This window comes from Leucopleurus acutus (genome assembly GCF_964270905.1).
Source record: "Leucopleurus acutus genome assembly, chromosome: 9".
NCBI lineage: Eukaryota > Metazoa > Chordata > Mammalia > Artiodactyla > Delphinidae > Leucopleurus > Leucopleurus acutus.
The window spans coordinates 52228760-52247283 of record NC_139144.1 but is presented as its reverse complement, the minus strand read 5'-3'; the positions used below and the strand labels follow the sequence as shown (position 1 = coordinate 52247283).

The 18524-nt window shown below is 36.5% G+C and overlaps 1 protein-coding gene across 2 annotated transcripts in view; it reads left to right on the top strand.

Moving 5' to 3' along the window:
* VPS50 (VPS50 subunit of EARP/GARPII complex) overlaps positions 1–18524 on the top strand; it is a 140107-nt gene that overhangs the window by 104303 nt on the left and 17280 nt on the right. For both annotated transcript variants that reach the window (XR_014326464.1, XM_082846773.1), the window contains exons 20-21: positions 1532–1638; positions 11534–11655. Coding sequence is in view for 1 of the 2 variants with exons in the window: in XM_082846773.1 (XP_082702899.1) it covers positions 1532–1638; positions 11534–11655 (229 nt within the window). In the remaining variant the exon portion in view is untranslated. The remainder of the gene's footprint in view (positions 1–1531; positions 1639–11533; positions 11656–18524) is intronic.

Genomic DNA, 18524 nt, shown 5'->3' with positions numbered 1-18524 from the left:
ATTTTCCTAGAACATTTTTTTAAGTGACATAACTTCTTTTTTGTTTATTATTTTATTTATTTGTTTTTTATTGAAGTATAGTTGATTTACAATATTGTGTTAGTTTTCAGTGTACAGCAAAGTGATTTGCTTATACATATATGTGTATATATATTCTTTTTAAAAATTCTTTTCCATTATAGTTTATTATAAGGTATTGAATATAGTCCCCCATGCTATACAGTAAATGCTTGTTGTTTATCTATTTTATATCTATTTTTATGCATCTGTTAATCCCACACTCCCAGCTTATCCCCCGCTACTTCTCCTTTGGTAACCATAAGTTTGTTTTCTATGTCTGCAAGTCTGTTTCTGTTTTGTAAATAAGTTCATTTGTACTATTTTTTAGATCCCACATATAAGTGATATCATATAATATTTGTCTTTGTCTGACTTAATTCACTTAGTGTGATAATCTCTAGGCCCATCCATGTTGCTGCAAATGGCATTATTTCATTCTTTTTTATGGCTGAGTAATATTCCATTGTATACATACACCACATCTTCTTTATCTACTCATCTGTTGATGGACACTTAAGTTGCTTCGATGTCTTGGCTGTTGTAAACAATGCCACTGTTAACATTTGGGGTGCATGTATCTTTTTGAATTAGAGCTTTTGGCTTTTCCGGGTATATGCCCAGTAGTGGGATTGCTGGACCATGTGGTAACTCTAGTTTTAGTTTTTTAAGGACCCTCCATACTGCTCTCCATAGTGGCTGTATCAATTTACATTCCCACCAACAGTGCAAGAGGCTTCCCTTTTCTCCACACCCTCTCCAGCATTTATTATTTATAGACTTTTGATGATGGCCATTCTGACTGGTGTGAGCTGATACCTCATTGTAGTTTTGATTTGCATTTCTCTAATAATTAGCAATGCTGAGCATCTTTTCATGTGCCTGTTGGCCATCTGTATGTCTTCTTTGGAGAAGTATCTATTTAGGTCTTCTGCCCATTTTTTGATTGGGTTGTTGTCTTTTTGTTATTGAGTTGTATGAGCTGTTTGTATATTTTGGAAATTAAGCCCTTGTCAGTCACATCATTTGCAAATATTTTCTCCCATTCTATAGGTTGTCTTTTCATTTTGTTTATGGTTTCCTTTACTGTGCAAAAGCTTATAAGTTTGATTAGGTACCATCTGTTTATTTTCGCTTTTATTTCTATTGCCTTGGGAGACTGACCTAAGAAAACATTGCTACAATATAGTGACATAGCTTCTTTTAATGGTTGTTAATTAATGTCTGAGAACCAAAGAAATACATTATAGTACCTTATTTCTCTGTTTACTGATTTCTCTTCCCCTCTGGACTGTAAGCTCTGTAAGGACAGGAGGATAATCTCTATATCCCCAGCCAATAAGTGGTAAGATTTTCAGTAACTAATTGGTGATTTTCAGTAACTAATTAGCAAATTAGATCCTAAGCTGAGTTACTTATTGATTTACTACTTGACAACCCTAATTGCAAATCTGTTTTGTTTTCTCATATTAAGCGTTTCTCGAGAGACTCTAAAAAGCAGGAAGAAATCAGATTACAGTCTAAATAAAGTGAATGCACCCATCTTAACAAATACAACACTGAATGTAATAAGACTTGTTGGTAAGTAGCTACACCTTAAAAAAAAAAAAACATTATTATAGCAGTTAAATTAGTCTACATTTGTTACCAAATGGGTTTTCATTGGGTACTCCAGGGCCCACCACAGTGAATGATTTAAGATGGTCATATGTCAGTGCCTTCTCATCTTAATTGTTCCAAGTAGTATAATACTAATACTAATGTCAGTTTTTCTTTTTTAGTTAACTACTTAAAATTTGTATCTTCCACTTTTCCTAAAATATTCCAATTAATAGAAATGTAGTGGAAAAATTCTCTGTGAGTTAGAGGTACATGTAGGATGATGATAATACCAGTTTTATATTTGCACAATATTTTGTACTTAATTGTTTCATTGATCTTTGCAATCTTCTTGTCAGATAGGCAGAGTGATTAGTGGTTTTCTGGCATTTTCAGACACAAGAGTTCTATAAGCTAAATGTTCACACCATAGGAAATGTTCTTACTACAGATAAGACCTTTATTGATGATTTTGTAGAAGGCAAATAGCATGAAGAAATGCCGTATGAAATATTTAGGTTTGAAGATGTTATGGATTTTTTAATATCAGTATTTCAAAATTTTATATGCTATCTCAACCTTTGTATTTCACAAATAGGTCTGTACATTTGACAAATAAGTTATAGAGATGTCTTCTCATGTTAATTAAGTCATCTATACCAGTCAAGAATCTTAGTGATTTTCTGTAAAGATCTCTGTCTTCTGTTTATGGAGATGATAATTTCCTGTTGCCTGGTTTAATTACTCTTAGCTCTGATAAAATAGTCTGTGTTCCTGAAGATAATTTCTAAATTTCATTAATGAATAGGATAAAGAAGACTTTTTAAAGAAGTCCCACTTTCTTTTAGGGAAAATAGTGTGGAAAATTATAATAATGAACTGAGCAGAAAAGAAAAATTATGTATTTTTATGACACAGAAAAATGACAGATTCTAAAGAGCTATTGTTTGGCTGATTATTGCTGGGGAATTAGCTTTCCTTCTTTATCCAAGAATGCTAACTGAACCTAGCATCATGAGTTAGTCTCTAGAATTTACAGAATCAGAATTAGAAGAATTCTGAAGAGGTCATCTGGTATAATGTACCATAGAATGAGCATTTCTTTCTTTACTGCATCTGATATGTGGTGGCCATCTAGCCTCTGTTTTATGTCTTACAATTGCTGGAAGCATATTACTTTGGAAGACTACTCATTCTGCTATTAGACTGATTTAATTGGTAGAAATCTTGTCCTCATGGTAAACCAAAATCTCTATTTCTGTCTCTGTCTCTAATTCTACCCTCTGGTCTTAGTTATGCCCTTAAAAACAAAAAGAGTAAGTCTATACTTTTTTCTCCTACTTTTCCATGTGGTCACTTTTCAGATATGTGGTGGTAGGTATACTGTCCTTCCTTTCCTTGTACTTCCCCTTCCCCAGTCCATTCTTCAGGGTCAGTGTGCTCAGTTGCCTTATATGGTCCTCACCGATGGATATTCCAAAGTCCTTGTCATCCTCCTCAGTCTTCGGTACTCACTGTAGTTTTCGGTGTCTGGATACATGCTTGAGATGTAGTTGAATGAAGTCAGCTTTTGCTCGGTTATGCTGAAGTAACAAAACACCCTAACATATCAGTGGCTTTCAACCCAGAGGTTTATCATGATGCATATTGACTCCTGATCATCTTAGTTCTGCCCCATGTATGTCTTCATTCTGAGATGCAGGCTGAAAAAGTAGCACCAATCTGGGATTTGGGGAGAAGAGTAGAGCTGAACCATGTTATGACTCTTAAAGCTGCCACTCTGATGTGCCACCCTGACATGTCACTGGTCATAGCAAGTCAGACTTGACTGGAAGAGAGAAGTGTACTTGTACTTCTGTCACAGGAAGGCACAACCAGTCCAGGGCAGTGGACAAGGATGCATAATCCTCTTACAAGAGTGGAGGTGGGGAAGAGCAGATAATTGGGGAAAATTATACAATCAGCCACATTTAAGTGGTTGTATAATTTTTTTTCCTTACCTAGATCAAAACGGACTAGAGGTCATCATATTGCTTTTTACTGTAAAAGACATACATTCACTCAAATCAGATATAAAGCCACAACAAAATTGAGGAGGGGGAAGTCATGTTTTATTCAGTTCAGTGCAGACAAATCCAAATCTTCACTTCTTGATAGGCATAAGGAAATGAAGAAACAATGCCTTGTGCTATTCTCATTATCTAAGAAGGGGTATTATAATGACAGAAGTGTGCTGCTGGTGCTAAGTTCAGAAGACAGTAACAACGAATTCTTATATAAGGATTACTGACCCACACAGTGGACACTGTTTTCTAACAGTGGACTTACAGAAACAGAAAAGCTGCATTCTTATGGGCCTTTGGTAATCAGCCATATAAAGCCAGAGCAGTCCTGAATAAAACCTTACTCAGGGAAGAGAATCTGACCGTTGTCATTTCAGTCTTCTTCCCACTAGATCTTTTACTAGAGTTGCAATTAGGAAACAAGGCCTAGTATGAAAATTTAACTTTCATGTCTTTCCATTTAGGGCTGGGAGTAGGTGCTGCCATTATTCCCCAGTAGACTTTCATGCCTACCACTTTCTCCCTGGGATGTCTTTATCTTCGTATTGTACATATTCATAAAATAGAACTTTAAGGGAACCACTCACTAAGGGGTCTCCAACTAGTAAATGCACTATTCCAACCACGGTTGTTATTGCATAGAGGTGCTTGAAGACTATAAACTGACAAAAGTAATGTCTCTTCCTACAAGGCCAGAAGTACAGTTGTGTGAATAAGATAGATTAATTTTTGGTGCCTGGGAAGATGAAGGAACTAATTACTCAGTGGTTGGGAGACACATTTTAGAACATTAAAGGCATATTCAAAATGTTGTTTTTAAGTGATATTTATTTGGCATAATTAGGAGATATTAAACAAAAGAGTGTTAATGGGGCTTCCCAGCCCCAGGTGGTACCTAAATCTGAAGGCTTGGCATTTTTCACAAGTGCAGAGGACCAATCAGAATGCTTGCTTGTGAAAAAAGAAAATCCTGTTAGCCTGATGATTTCTTGCAGACAGAGACAGAGAAATTTTAGGGAATGTGTCTCATCACTGAAGTAGCCTTGGTATCCAAGGAGGCAGCTCTCACTTGAGCGGGTGTGATAGGTCTGAGGGGCAGAAGATAGGTTGCCGAAACCCATGTTTGTAAAACCTACAGACCTTACAACAAAACTATTACTTTAGCAGCTGGAAAAAATACACACCAGCACTTGCACAGGACTTAACATTAAACCAGAATATGTACATAAGGGATATTTAGTCATACTGTGGCTGAGTTGCAGTGTATATGATGAACACAGAAGTAGGAGGGAAGAAATCTCCTTCATTGGTACATTCTTTTAGGTGGGGCATTGATATTTTTATTTTATCATGGAGTGTTTTAAATTGAAAAAGTAATGCATGAAAATGGTTAAAAATTAAAATACCCTGAGGTATAAACAAAACTCCTGACCTCCAAGTCTCCTTCCTCATTTATAGCATTTCCAGTTTGCCTTTATGTGCTCTTTATACCCGTTGATGATCTCTCAACTTAGTGCACCGTATTAAGGATAACGAACGTCCTTCCAGCTCAGATTCTGTTCTTGCTTTTGCCCCATCAGATTGTCAGCTCCTACATGAGGAGAGAGTTTGTCATCTTCGCAGCATATAGAGCACCCAGCCAAGCGCTTTTCGCTTTTGTAGGTGCTCAGTATACACTGGACTGACAAAACTTAATTTGTAAAATCTGAGTGTCAGAGAAACACTTTTTGCTCCTCTCTTGTAATAATCCACAACAGAAGGAGCCCCTCACCCCCACCCCCGACCCATGCACATGTGTGTACACACACACACTTCCAGCACTTCTTCTTACCCTGTGTTCCCTCCTCTGCATAGGGGTTGTGGCTCACTGACTGAATTCCCCTGGGCCGCCTTTCCTGTGGTAATCACACTCCTCTCTCTGCATTTCCTACGATGAGCTAGTAAGTCAGGCCCCGACCTGTTCCTCTTGGTTGTAGTCCTTGTCCATCCATGCTGCTACTTGCTTGGTTTCTTTGCCAGTCCCTCTGTGTCTCTTTCCCTTGAGTATAAGGACTCATGGTCTAGATTTAGGGTGAGAGAGGGTTTTTTTTTAATTGAAATACAGTTGATTTACAATGTTTCAGGTGTAAAGCAAAGTGATTTAGTTATATATAGATATATACACACACACATATATACATACATATATATGTATATATTTCTTTTTCAAATTCTTTTCCATTATAGGTTATTACAAGATATTGAATATAGTTCCCTGTGCTATACAGTAGGTCCTTGTTATTTATTTTATATATAGTAGTTTGTAACCCCAAATTCCTAATTATCCCTCCCCCGCTTTTGGTAACCATAAGTTCGTTTTCTATGTCTGTGAGTCTATTTCTGTTTTGTAAATAAGTTCATTTGTATCATTTTTTTGGATTCCACATATAAGTGATATCGTGTGATATTTGTCTTTCTCTGACTTTGCTTAGTATGATAATCTCTAGGTCCATCCATGTTGCTGCAAAGGATGAGAGTTTAAACAGTGCTTCCCCTGTGAAGCTTTTCCTCATCTCTAGATTAGGCTAGATTCCCTTCACGTAACATCCTGTATATACTTCTCCCTTTTTGCATTCATCATAAGTATATTTATTTTAAAATAATAGCAGAGGTAGCTAAGACTTCTTGCTCTTTTATTATATGCTATGTAAACACTTCACATGAATTCTTCATAGTACCCTTTTTACAAACTAAATTGAAGCTCAGAGATAAATAACTTGCCTTATGTCTGTCACACAGCTGGTAAGTGGCAGAACCAGGTTGTCTGATCTTAGAGCCAGTACATTCTTAACTTTCATGCTTCACAGCCAGTGGAGGACATCTGTAGCATTAATCCCTGGACAGAGTTCAGCAAGGTTATAATACAGGTTGGAGGCAGGAGGAGAACTTCTCACAGTTTGTAATTTGGGAAGAGACATCTCTTGTGGTTATCTGGGCTATGTATTAGGTAACCTTCCTCCGTGTTCCCAAAGCATGCTGTGTCCACTGCTCTCTCTGTGCCCTCTATAGGGAACTCTGGAGAGGAAGAGAGAGGGTGGTATGCATCTGAACCATATCTTGAGCCACTGACCACATTTTTCCAACTAGGCTGGCTAACTTTAGAACCATGCTTCTATTTTTTATCAAGGTAGCACCTCTCACAGCAACACATTAAATAGTAAAGAAGAGCTTGCGGTGAAAAGCAGGTGTCTCCCACCCACCCACTGCTCCCTACCAGGAGTGTGAAGGCAATCTCTTGGTTTGTTTCTGTTTGTTTTTCTTCTAGTTGTAATTGCCCAGAAAAGGGTGATAAGAAGGAAATGTTTTGAATCCTTGTCAGTCTAAATATGTCTTTATTCTGCTCTTTCAGGGAGTGACAGTTTAGTTGGCTATAGAATTGCCGTTAAATATTACTTTTCCTCAGAAAGTTAAAACTTCTAATGTTCTATTCATTTTATTGTATGTGAATTTCTTCTCTCTCTCTCTCTCTCTCTCTCTCTCTCTCTCTCTCTCTGAAACCTTTTAGTGTTTTTTCCCTTGATGTTTCAAAATTCTCTATTGATGTATCTATGTGTGAGTTCTTTTTCATTAAGTGTGTTGGGTAGTTCATGACCCTTTCAATCTGAAAGTTCATGTGCTCCTCAGCTGTGACTGATACTACTGTTTCTTTGAGGATTTCCACATCCCCATTTTCTTTAATCTCTTTCTTTGATTTCCCCTTACTCAAGTGTTTAGTCTCTTAGGTTGGCCCTTTATGTCTGTCATATTTTTCTAATATTTTTCTGATATTTTTCTATATTCTTTTTGCTGTACCTTCTGGGAGACTTCCTTTTTCCCATTTCTTTAATTTTTTATTTAAAAAATCACATTTTTAATGACTTTAAATCTTTAAGAACCCTTTATAATCTGTGTTTTTTCCCGCCATATTCACCTTTTATAGGGTTTTATATAATTACTGGATTTCTCTTCCTTACCTTCAATTATTTTATTTTCTCTGGGACCAGCTTTTCTTTTTACGTTCAGTCTCTGAATTTTCCTCATGGGCCTGGTGATGTTTGATTATTCTTCCCTAAAATAGAAGGCCTATATAGCCATAGTGGGTGTTCTCTGCTGAGTAACTAGAATTGTGTTGGAGCTGGCTCTTTCTCCTTAGAATGAATGCTGACTAGGAACTTATGTATAGAGTAGGGCAGGTCTGGGTGGATTTATTGGTAGCCTTTACATTATGGGGACAGATCCCTAAATTCCCAGAATGAGATAGATTTTAATCTGTGGTGCCAATATCCACACTAGAAACCTTCGCTTTTCTAATTTATTTTCTTAAGTTTGCTCAATTTGGGGGGTGGGGGGGGCTTGTTTATTTCTTTTGAAGAGGAATCCTAGGGGGTTTTATTGTTTTTGTCTGTGGGAAAATTCTGGCAGCCTCTACAGTAGTGTCCCCCCTTATTTGTGGGGGATATGTTCCAAGATGTCCCCTGTGGATGCCTGAAACCACAGATAGTAGCAAACCCTATATATACTATGTCTTTTCTTATACATACATACCTATAATAAAGTCTAATTTATAAATTAGGCACAGGAAGAAATTAACAACAAAAACTAATAATAAAAATAGAAAAATTATAACAATATACTATAATAAAGTTATGTAAATGTAGTCTCCCTCTCACAATATCTTATTGTACAGATTTAATGCCTTTGCCATTTTAGCTAAGCACTTAACGCTGTGGCTGTATCTTTTGCAGTCTGAGGTGTGACAACAGAACTAGCATGAATTTCTTTTTCCTTCTTCCAAATTTCACAGATAGAAGATTCATTCTTACCACAGATCTTAGCAACCTCACCATACGACTTTTTTTCTTTCTTTATTAAGTCATGAGCTTTCACCTTTTCACTTGAAAGAAGCACTTTACAACTTCTCTTTGGCATACCTGAATTGCCAGCATCACTACTCTTGCGTTCTGGGGCCATAATTAAATAAAATAAGGATTACCTGAACACAAGCACTGAGATACCACAACAGTTGATCTGATAACTGAGATGGCTACTAAGTGACTAATGGGCAGAATGTGCGGGACAAAGGGATGGCGCCAGATGGCACGAGATTTCATCATGCTATTCAGAACAACACTTGATTTAAAACTTATGAATTGTTTATTTCTGGAATTTTCTATTTAATATTCTTGGACTGAGGTTGACCGTGGGTAACTGAAACTGCTAATAAGGGGTGGTGGGGGGCTACAGTAATAACTGCTGGGGAGGAACAGCAACTGGGGGCATGTGGACAGGTAGTTTGTCCCATATGTAGACCTTCAATTAATCCATCCTTTCTCAGCCCTATTTCTTGCTCCTGTTCTCTTGCTGTAGCTGCTGCTTCTAAGCAGTCACATCCTATCGGACAGCTTCCACCTTCTTTGTGGTTCTCTTTGCATTTTTCCATCAGCTTGTTTCCATCTACTGTCTGTCATGTAGTACAGGGGTTGGGAAACTATAGCCTGCAGGCCAAATCAATCTGACTGCCTGTTTTTGTAAATAACGTCTTATTGGAATACAACCATGCTCATTTGTTCACATACTGTCTGTGGCTGCTTTTGTGCTATGACAGCAGAATTGAGTAGTTGAAACAGAGACCAGCAGAGATGAGTCTCTGCCACAGAGACTGAATGATATACAAAGCCTAAACTATCTAGTCTTTGGTCCTTTACAGGAAAGGTTTGCCAACCCCTAGTCTAGAAATGTTTTGAGATTTCTCATTTTCTGGTGATCATACCTACCTGCTGTTACCTTCTCACCCACTTCTCTTCATAGATGTTTTAATTCATTGTAAAATTCTCTTTTAGTTCAGTAAGTCTGAGGGGGTGCATAAGTTCCCTCAGGCCTCCAAAGGCCTACTCTGCCCTCTTGAACTGGAAAGACAGAGTTCTCACTCTTCTATATTTGAATATACTAGCAGCCTGCTTATCAATGGCTGCCTTCCACGTATGACCATTTAAGGTCATGGAAGGAGCTCTGTGAGAGAGCAGAGACTCTGTGTAGTTCCTTGTCTTAACACAATGCCAAGAACATAGTAAGCTTTCAAAAAGTGTTTGTTGAATGTATTGAATGAGTGAATGAATATAATTATGTATTTTTTTCAGAGCATTTGGGACCATCTAGTTTTTTTTTTCCTTCTGAATGCACATTTAAAACAGCTTTTACCTATTAAGAATTCATTTTTATATCCTTTCTTAAGATGAATTATATGAACAGTGGTTCATCTTATTAGGAATGGAGAGGAGCTTTTTATTCTGGATATGTATCAACCCCGAAGTTTGCATCCTTCCTTATTCTACTATTCACCTGTTTAAAATTTTCTTTTATGGATAAAAGTAATATAACATTTTTTCATTTTTTTCCTTTACAGTGTCACATTATTTAATGTGTAAATAGTTACAGTTTAAATAGCTATATGTTTGCAGTCAATGAAATATCTGCAGTGATCCAGAATGTTCTAGGAGCATACTATCAAATTTTTTTCAATTGAGATTTTTTTTTTGAGATATTTTTTTAAATGTCTGGTTATGTGAAATAATTACAAAGAATGATTCTGAAACAAAAGACTTGTAAATAGGAATAAGAACAGAATCTAAATTGTATAGTTTTTACTTTACGATGTGTATGTCTTCCTGACCATCTATTATTTAGAATCATTTCTCATGTAAATTAAGACGGATGGACTGAGTTCTTAGATAATAAAGAAATGGTTTTGATAGTAGACATTTCCATTAGAGTAAATTTGTCATTTTTTCCTACTGCAGTTAATGTGTTTTCTCTTGAATCCTGGTGTCCTCAATAGTACCAATTTAAAATTTATAGCAGTTACATAAAGTAGAGCCAGCACCTGAATTATTTGCTCATTTGGAAATAAAACAAATGGCCTGTTTTAATATCTTCTGCAGAAGAGCATTTTTTTTATAGATATGCTTCTTTCCCTATTATTTCCTATAAAAAATAAACACAATTAGGGACTCATTATTGTTTATTATTTGATTCAGCCCATCTCCCATGCACCCTTCAAACACATTAACAAGTTTATGAATGCAGGCATTTTGGTTTTAAAATTTTTTTCTGTAACTGTGTTATATGTTTAGAGGAAAAAGAGTGTAATTTTGGCATCTTCCAAAGGAAGGAATGAGGAAGATATGTTCTTGGCACTTTGCGAGTATTGAGCTCTTGAGTGATGTAGTGATAAAGAAATGTTCTTAGCCTCTGACACTAGATTTCACAGGGCTAGGATTCAGGGGAATGGGAAGTGTCTTCCACGTGTCCTTTTTCTTCTTGTTTTTTTACTTTTGCTATGTGTGTATAAGCTTATGAAAAGACCCCACTCTTCCTCAAGTACATTGTCTTTTGTTTTATTACACCTAAACATTTTTGAAGACATTGTTTGAAATGGAATCTCCAAGAAATGAAGAACTGTGTTGTTTGTACAGTGTCATTGTAGAAGAGTTAGTTTAAGAGTTCCATAAATATAAGACAAACAGTAAAATATAATGATATGAAAAATCTTCGTAGGTATTGTTTTATATCAGTGCCATCCAGTAGTACTTTCCAAGATGGTATAACTGTTCGTATCAGTGCTGTCCAGTACAGTAGCCACTAGCTACAAGTGACTGTTGAGTACTTGAGGCGTGGCTGGTGTGACTGAGGAATGTAATATTTCATTAAAAAAATATTTTGGTAAAGTAATTTTATGGTTTCTTAATAATTATAGACTAACAGATTTTAATTTTCTATTTAATTTTTTTTCTTTTCAGGTAAATATATGCAGATGATGAACATTCTTAAACCAATTGCTTTTGATGTTATCCATTTCATGTCTCAGCTATTTGATTATTACCTGTATGCAATATATACCTTTTTTGGTCGGAATGATTCAGTAAGTCAACCTTTTGGGGGAGGAGTCTGTTTCTTTTAAAATTTATTTGTTTTTGTAAATGTAAAATTCATTCTCTCTGTATAAAATACATAAATAACATTACTTTGAAAATTATCCATAAAAAATCCAACATATTATTGATATTAGCTTTTTGTGTACCCCATCACCTTATTTAAAATACATTAATTTTAAGCTTTGTTATGATAAACATATTGTATGTTATTCAAATTTTTGGCAGAAAAAGTACAGCATCAGTTTCTAACCTTGACATATTTTGGTGATGAAAAATATGCAGGTTGCCTTGTTTAAATCTGGCCCAGTGTGTAATTATTACACAGTAAATGAGACATTTTAAATATTGGCTAACAACCTTAGCAGGCACTACTACATTCAGAAGATAACGGCAAATATTTATTTAAAATAATTGAAAATCTTTGAACTGAACCTGCCACAGAATTAATTTTCCTGCACCTCCTTTTTGTGTTTCCGAAGCTCTTGTTGAGTTTATCTTTTTCTACTCCTAAGGAGAACAGCACAGTATTAAGCAGGTAACTGATCTGATACTTGGGAATTATTATGTAGTTCACCTACATGTTTGACAGTTTTTCGTATAAAAGTATACTCATAATACTAACTTTTCGCATACTATATTTTGTACCTTTTTAAAAACTTGTGAATTTTAATGGATAACTACATTCATCATATAAATGTTCATAGTCTTGCTGTGATTACAAGTATATCAAAGACATGATCTTTTAATATGGGATCTGAATTTCCTATGTTCTTAACTCTGCAAAATTAGAAAGAATACTAATATAATCAGAAACTAAGTTGCTGCAGAATTTATGTTGCTTTAAAATATGTACTAATCCATCACTCTCAATAAATAAATATTAAAGAAGAAAGACATTCTGGAGTTTTAGCCAATTGTCAGGATCGTTTAGTCTTCTACATGAGCTTTACTGTGTCTTCTTGGACTGTGCCTCTAGACCAGTGCGGTCTAAGAGAAGTTTTGCAGTAATGGAAATATTCTATGTTTGTACTGTCCAATATGGTAGCCATAAGCCATAAGTGGCTTTTGAGCACTTGAAACGTGACTGGTATGATTGGGGACTGAATTTTCAATTGTACTTGATTTTAGTTAGTTTATCTTGAAATATAAATAGCCACACATGACTTGTGACTATCATATTAGTTAAAACAGTTCTCAACCACAGTTTTGATAAGATGTGTTCAAGTAGAGTCCTTCAGACACTTTTGGAACTGAGTGCTTTTGGATGTGACTTTCTAGCTGATTAGATACTGGCACAGATTTGTTTACAGTGGGGTTCACTAGAAGCTGATGAAAGTTAGCAAAGTGCAGGTAAGTGCTCACTGTAAAGTATGCTGCATATTTTATTTAAAATCTGTTATGTTTTAAAGAAAACATTACTCTGATATTTTATATTAAAAGCATTTTTAATCCTGTAAGACTCAGTAAAAGCCATTTCACTGTATTCAGACAATATTGTTAATTATAAGGGTTTCTTTCTATATGGATGTTCACCCATATGCTGTATTAGAAACAGTGTGTATTCTATGAACCAGAACAAAATGTGCATATGAGCGAGTTTGTATGAGTGAATACTGCATTTACTCGACCTCTTACTTGCACTTTTTAACATGGCTACTGCTGCTTCCTTCGCAGAAGAGAGAGAATTGTATGAGTGAATTTAAATGGTTGCTGCTCATGGAAGAATAAGCATCTCGTTGTGTCCTGGGGGTTCTAGAAAGTCATTGTCTGGAAGGGGGGACACAGTGTATGCGTTAGGTTAAGGGATTTTTTTCTGTTCATACTAATTACTCCTGAAGCTCCTACTCTTCACTGAACTGGTTATAGCCTACTACATCATGTTGTAGTATATATCTAATCCATTTGATTCTATTATAATAATGGTACTCATAGTATTGCTTTGTCTTGCCTTGCCTCAAGCCTTCTGTTGTTCAACTCCTGAGTTATGTTTTCTTTGGTCCTTCCTGTTCATTCTTTTGTGAAGACCATTCTGTAGCTTACTTTAATGCAGTAGTAAGCACATAGTAGATTCTTAGGAGATATGGATTGATATCCTAATTATTTCTTTTTTCAATAATTTTATTTATTTGGCTGCATTGGGTCTTTGTTGCTGCACGCGGGCTTTCTCTAGTTGTGGCAAGTAGGGGCTAGTCTTCATTGCGGTGCGCGGGCTTCTCATTGCGGTGGCTTCTCTTGTTGCGGAGCATGGGCTCTAGGCACATGGACTTCCGTAGTTGCAGCATGTGGGCTCAGTAGTTTTGGCACTCGGGCCCTAGAGCTCGTGGTTTTCCGTAGTTGCGGCGCATGGGCTCAGTAGTTGCGGCAAGCGGGCTTCCTTTGCAGTGGCTTCTCTTGTTGTGGAGTATGGGCTCTAGGTGTGCAGGCTTCAGTAGTTGTGGCACACTGGCTCAGTAGTTGTGGCTCACGGGCTCTAGAGCGCAGGCTCAGTAGTTGTGGCGCACGGGCTTAGTTGCTCTGTGGCATGTGGGATCTTTCCGGACCAGGGCTTGAACCCATGTCCCCGGCGTTGGCAGGCGGATTCTTAACCACTGCACCACCAGGGAAGTCCTGTATCCTAATTATTTCTTATCCAAGTAAATCTTATGAGGGTTATTACTTGACAACGGTTTGTGAGCCTCATTTGAAGTTAACTTTCATGAATGGAACTGTTTTTTTGTAGAGAGTCTGATTCAAAATCTAAACTTTTAAGAATGAATTAACTTCCATTTCTGGGTATGAGGGACTGAGACCTTATTAGATGATATTTCCTGCAGAAAACAATGATAAAACATGGATGTTTTATAAAACAAAAGGCAACTTCTTGAAGATGCTGGAGAGTGAACAGAAGCATATAGACTCTGGTGGGATTTCACGCTAGCGGTTGGGGAAAGGGAAACTATAAAAAGAAATTCTGGGCTTCCCTGGTGGCGCAGTGGTTGAGAGTCCGCCTGCCAATGCAGGGGCCACAGGTTCGAGCCCTGGTCCGGGAAGATCCCACGTGCCGTGGAGCAACTAAGCCCATGCACCACAACTACTGAGCCCTTGTGCCACAACTACTGAAGCCCATGCTCTGAGAGCCTGTGCTCTGCAACAAGGGAAGCCACCACAATGAGAAGCCCGTGCACCGCAACGAAGAATAGCCCCCGCTCGCCTGAACTAGAGAAAGCCCGGGCAGAGCAATGAAGACCCAACACAGCCAAAAATAAATAAATTAATTAATTAATCAAAAAAAAAAATTCCATCTCCGTGGCCTTTAGCCCAGGACTAAGTGCAGTCCCTGAGGCACATAACTGGAGACACGCATAAGGAAACCTATAGTCTTTATGGATTGGGGAATCAGAAAAGTGAAGCCAGGAAACTGGGAACACTGAAAAGAGTAGGGAGAAGTTCAGATGGGGAAGAGTCAGAGGAGGGATCCCCAATTTCTGTCTACCCACATCTCTGACTAACCGATGAACCACGTTTGTGTGGAACAGACTGACTGCAGCCAGTCAAAGAAAAAAGAGCTGAATAGAGACTGAAGCTGCTACACAAGAGATAGTTTTATAGTTCAAGCCTGGCCAAGAAAATTGCATACTGAAAACAAAGGAAACAGTACTTATTGGAGAAAAATAACAGAATCCGAAATCTCCAGAATCGAATGGATGATGCAATCCAATGTTACCTAAATACATAGAGCCAAAAAAGAGGAATACATCCTTCAGTAAAAAGAAAATCAATATAGTCTGAACTCAAGATGTTGGAACTAAGGGATAAAGATTTTAAATGGACCATTTTAACTATCTTCAATAAAGTAAAACAAAACATGTTTTAAATGCATGAACATCTCAGTAGAGAAATAAGAAGTTCTAGTAGAAACAGTAGGAAGAAAACCAAAGAGAAATCCTAGAACTGAAAATTCAGTTCCAGCAATTAAAAAAAATTACTGAATGTACTTAGCCAAATGGACATGACAGAGGAAAGAATTTGTGAAGTTGAAAATAAATCAATAGAAATTATTCAAAATGAAGAACATAGAGAAAAAAAGATTGAAAAACACAGATGATCAAAACCTTAGGGATGTGCTAAGTTATATCAAATGGTCAAACATACATTTAATTGGAATACCAGGTGGAGATGAGAGAGGGAATGAGGTAGAAAAAATATTTGAAGAAACACTGTCCAAAAACTGCAGATACAAGATGCTAAATGAACAGCAAACAGAATAAACACAAAGAAAAGTCTAGTGGGGTACCTCATGAGGAAATTGTCTCTTGAAAACTTTAATAGACTTATGACATAAAAAGGACCAATGATCTGATTAACAGCCGACTTCTCACGAGAAACTGTGGAGACTAGAAGAGAGTTAAACAACACCTTTCAGACACCGAAAGAAAAGAAAAAATGTCTGCCCAGAATTTTATAGCCACCAAAAATACTATTCAAGCATGAATATGAAATTAAAACATTTTCAGATAAAAAGAAAAAAAAGCACTAAGAGAAGTTGTCACCAACAGACATGTAATACAAGAAATGTTGAAGGAAGTATTCCAGAGTGAAGGAAAATGATACCAGATGAAAACATCAATCCTCAGAAAGTATGAAAGCATTGGTAATGGAAACTACTTGGGGAAATGCAAAAGATTGTTGTTGTTGTTTTCTTTTTCCACTTAATTTCTTTTTAAACCATATAGCTGTTTAAACCTGAAAGTATAACATTCTTTTCTGGAGTTCATAATATATGTAAATGTATTACGTGTAACAACTATACCATGGTATGTGGAGGGATGTGGACCTATAAGATGGCAAGATTTCTATATATTATGTAAAACAGTACATTGTGAACAGTAAATGGACTGTGAAATATCGAGAATGTATATTATAATCCATAGAAGAATAATGAAAAATAATACAAAGCACTTTAACTTTTGCCTACAGGAAAAGTAAAGTAGGATTCTAATAAAAGAAAAAATCATATAATTAGAAAAAGCAGGAAAGGAGGAACCAAGGAACAAAAAAGAAAACATGTAATGGTAGATGTAAACCCAGCCACAGTAAATGTTCCTGGACTAAATACTCATATTAAAAGGTAGAGATTGTCAGAGTGGATTAAAAACAAAGCCCATGCTTAATAACAAAAAACATAGATTGAAAGCAAATGGAGTGAAAAGATATGCCATGCAAACAGTAAGCATAAGGTGGCTGCAGTGGCTATGATATGAGATAAAATAAGTTTGAAAACAGAATGTATTACCGGAGATAGAGGGATTTCTAATGATGTAAGGATCAATTCATTTGGAAGACATAATGATCATAAATGCATATGTGCCTAGTAACAGAGCTTCAAAATAGATGAAGCAATAATTGACAGAATTCAAGAGGAAATGAAAAAATTCAACGACAGCTGCAGATTTTAACACTAGAGTAACTAATAGAACAAGTTAGATAGAAAATCAGCAAGTACACAGAAGATTGGAACAACTCTTTCAACCATTTTGACTTAATTGATATTTGTAGGACAACATACCTAACAATGGCAGGATATATATTCAAGTGCAGATGGTACATTTATCAGGAGAGACCATATATTCTGGGCCATTAAACATGTTGTAATGAGTTTAAAACATTGAAATCATACAGAATATATTTTCAATGTAATTATATTGGAAACCAATATCTATAAAATAGGAAAACCTAAGTGTTTGGAGATTAAACAACACACATCTAAATAAAGATTGGGTTAATGAAGAAACCACAAAAGAAGGAGGTCAATTACAAAAAAAAAATTGACCTCCAGCACAATGTAAAGTAAAAGTGGTGAGAGTTGCCAACAAATACATGAAAGAGTGCTCAACATCACTAATCATTTAGTGATTGCACTGTTGGTGGGAATGTAAATTGATACAGCCACTATGGAGAACAGTATGGAGGTTCCTTAAAAAACTAAAAATAGAACTACCATAGGACCCAGCAATCCCACTACTGACCATATACCCGGAGAAAACTATAATTCAAAAAGAGTCATGTACCATAATGTTCATTGCAGCTCTGTTTACAATAGCCAGGACATGGAAGCAACCTAAGTGTCCATCAGCAGATGAATGGATAAAGAAGATGTGGCACATATATACAATGGAATATTACTCAGCCATAAAAAGAATCAAAATTGAGTTATTTGTAGTGAGGTGGATGGACCTAGAGTCTGTCATACGGAGTGAAGTAAGTCAGAAAGCGAAAAACAAATACCGTATGCTAACACATATATATGGAATCTAAAAAAAAAAAAAGGTTCCGAAGAACCTAGGGGCAGATCAGGAATAAAGACGCAGACATGGAGAATGGACTTGAGGACACGGGGACGGGGAAGGGTAAGCTGGGACAAAGTGAGAGAGTGGCATGGACTTATATGTACTACCAAACGTAAGATAGATAGCTAGTGGGAAGCAGCCGCATAGCACAGGGAGATCAGCTCAGTACTTTGTGACCACCTAGAGGGGTGGGATAGGGAGGGTGGGAGGGAGACGCCAGAGGGAGGAGATATGGGGATATATGTATATGTATAGCTGATTCACTTTGTTATGCAGCAGAAACTAACACACCATTGTAAAGCAATTATACTCCAATAGAGATGTTATAAAAAAAATGATTTGAAATCAAAGGTTTTACCTCTCAAGAAAAAGTGGTGAGAGTTGACATCCTCATCTTGTTCCCTCCACTTTCATCTATCCTCGATAGGAAGCATTGAACCTTTCACCATTGAGTATGATGCTAGCTATTTTATAGATGCCTGTAGTCATGTTGAAGAAACTCTCCTCTGTTACTGAATTTTTCTAAACTT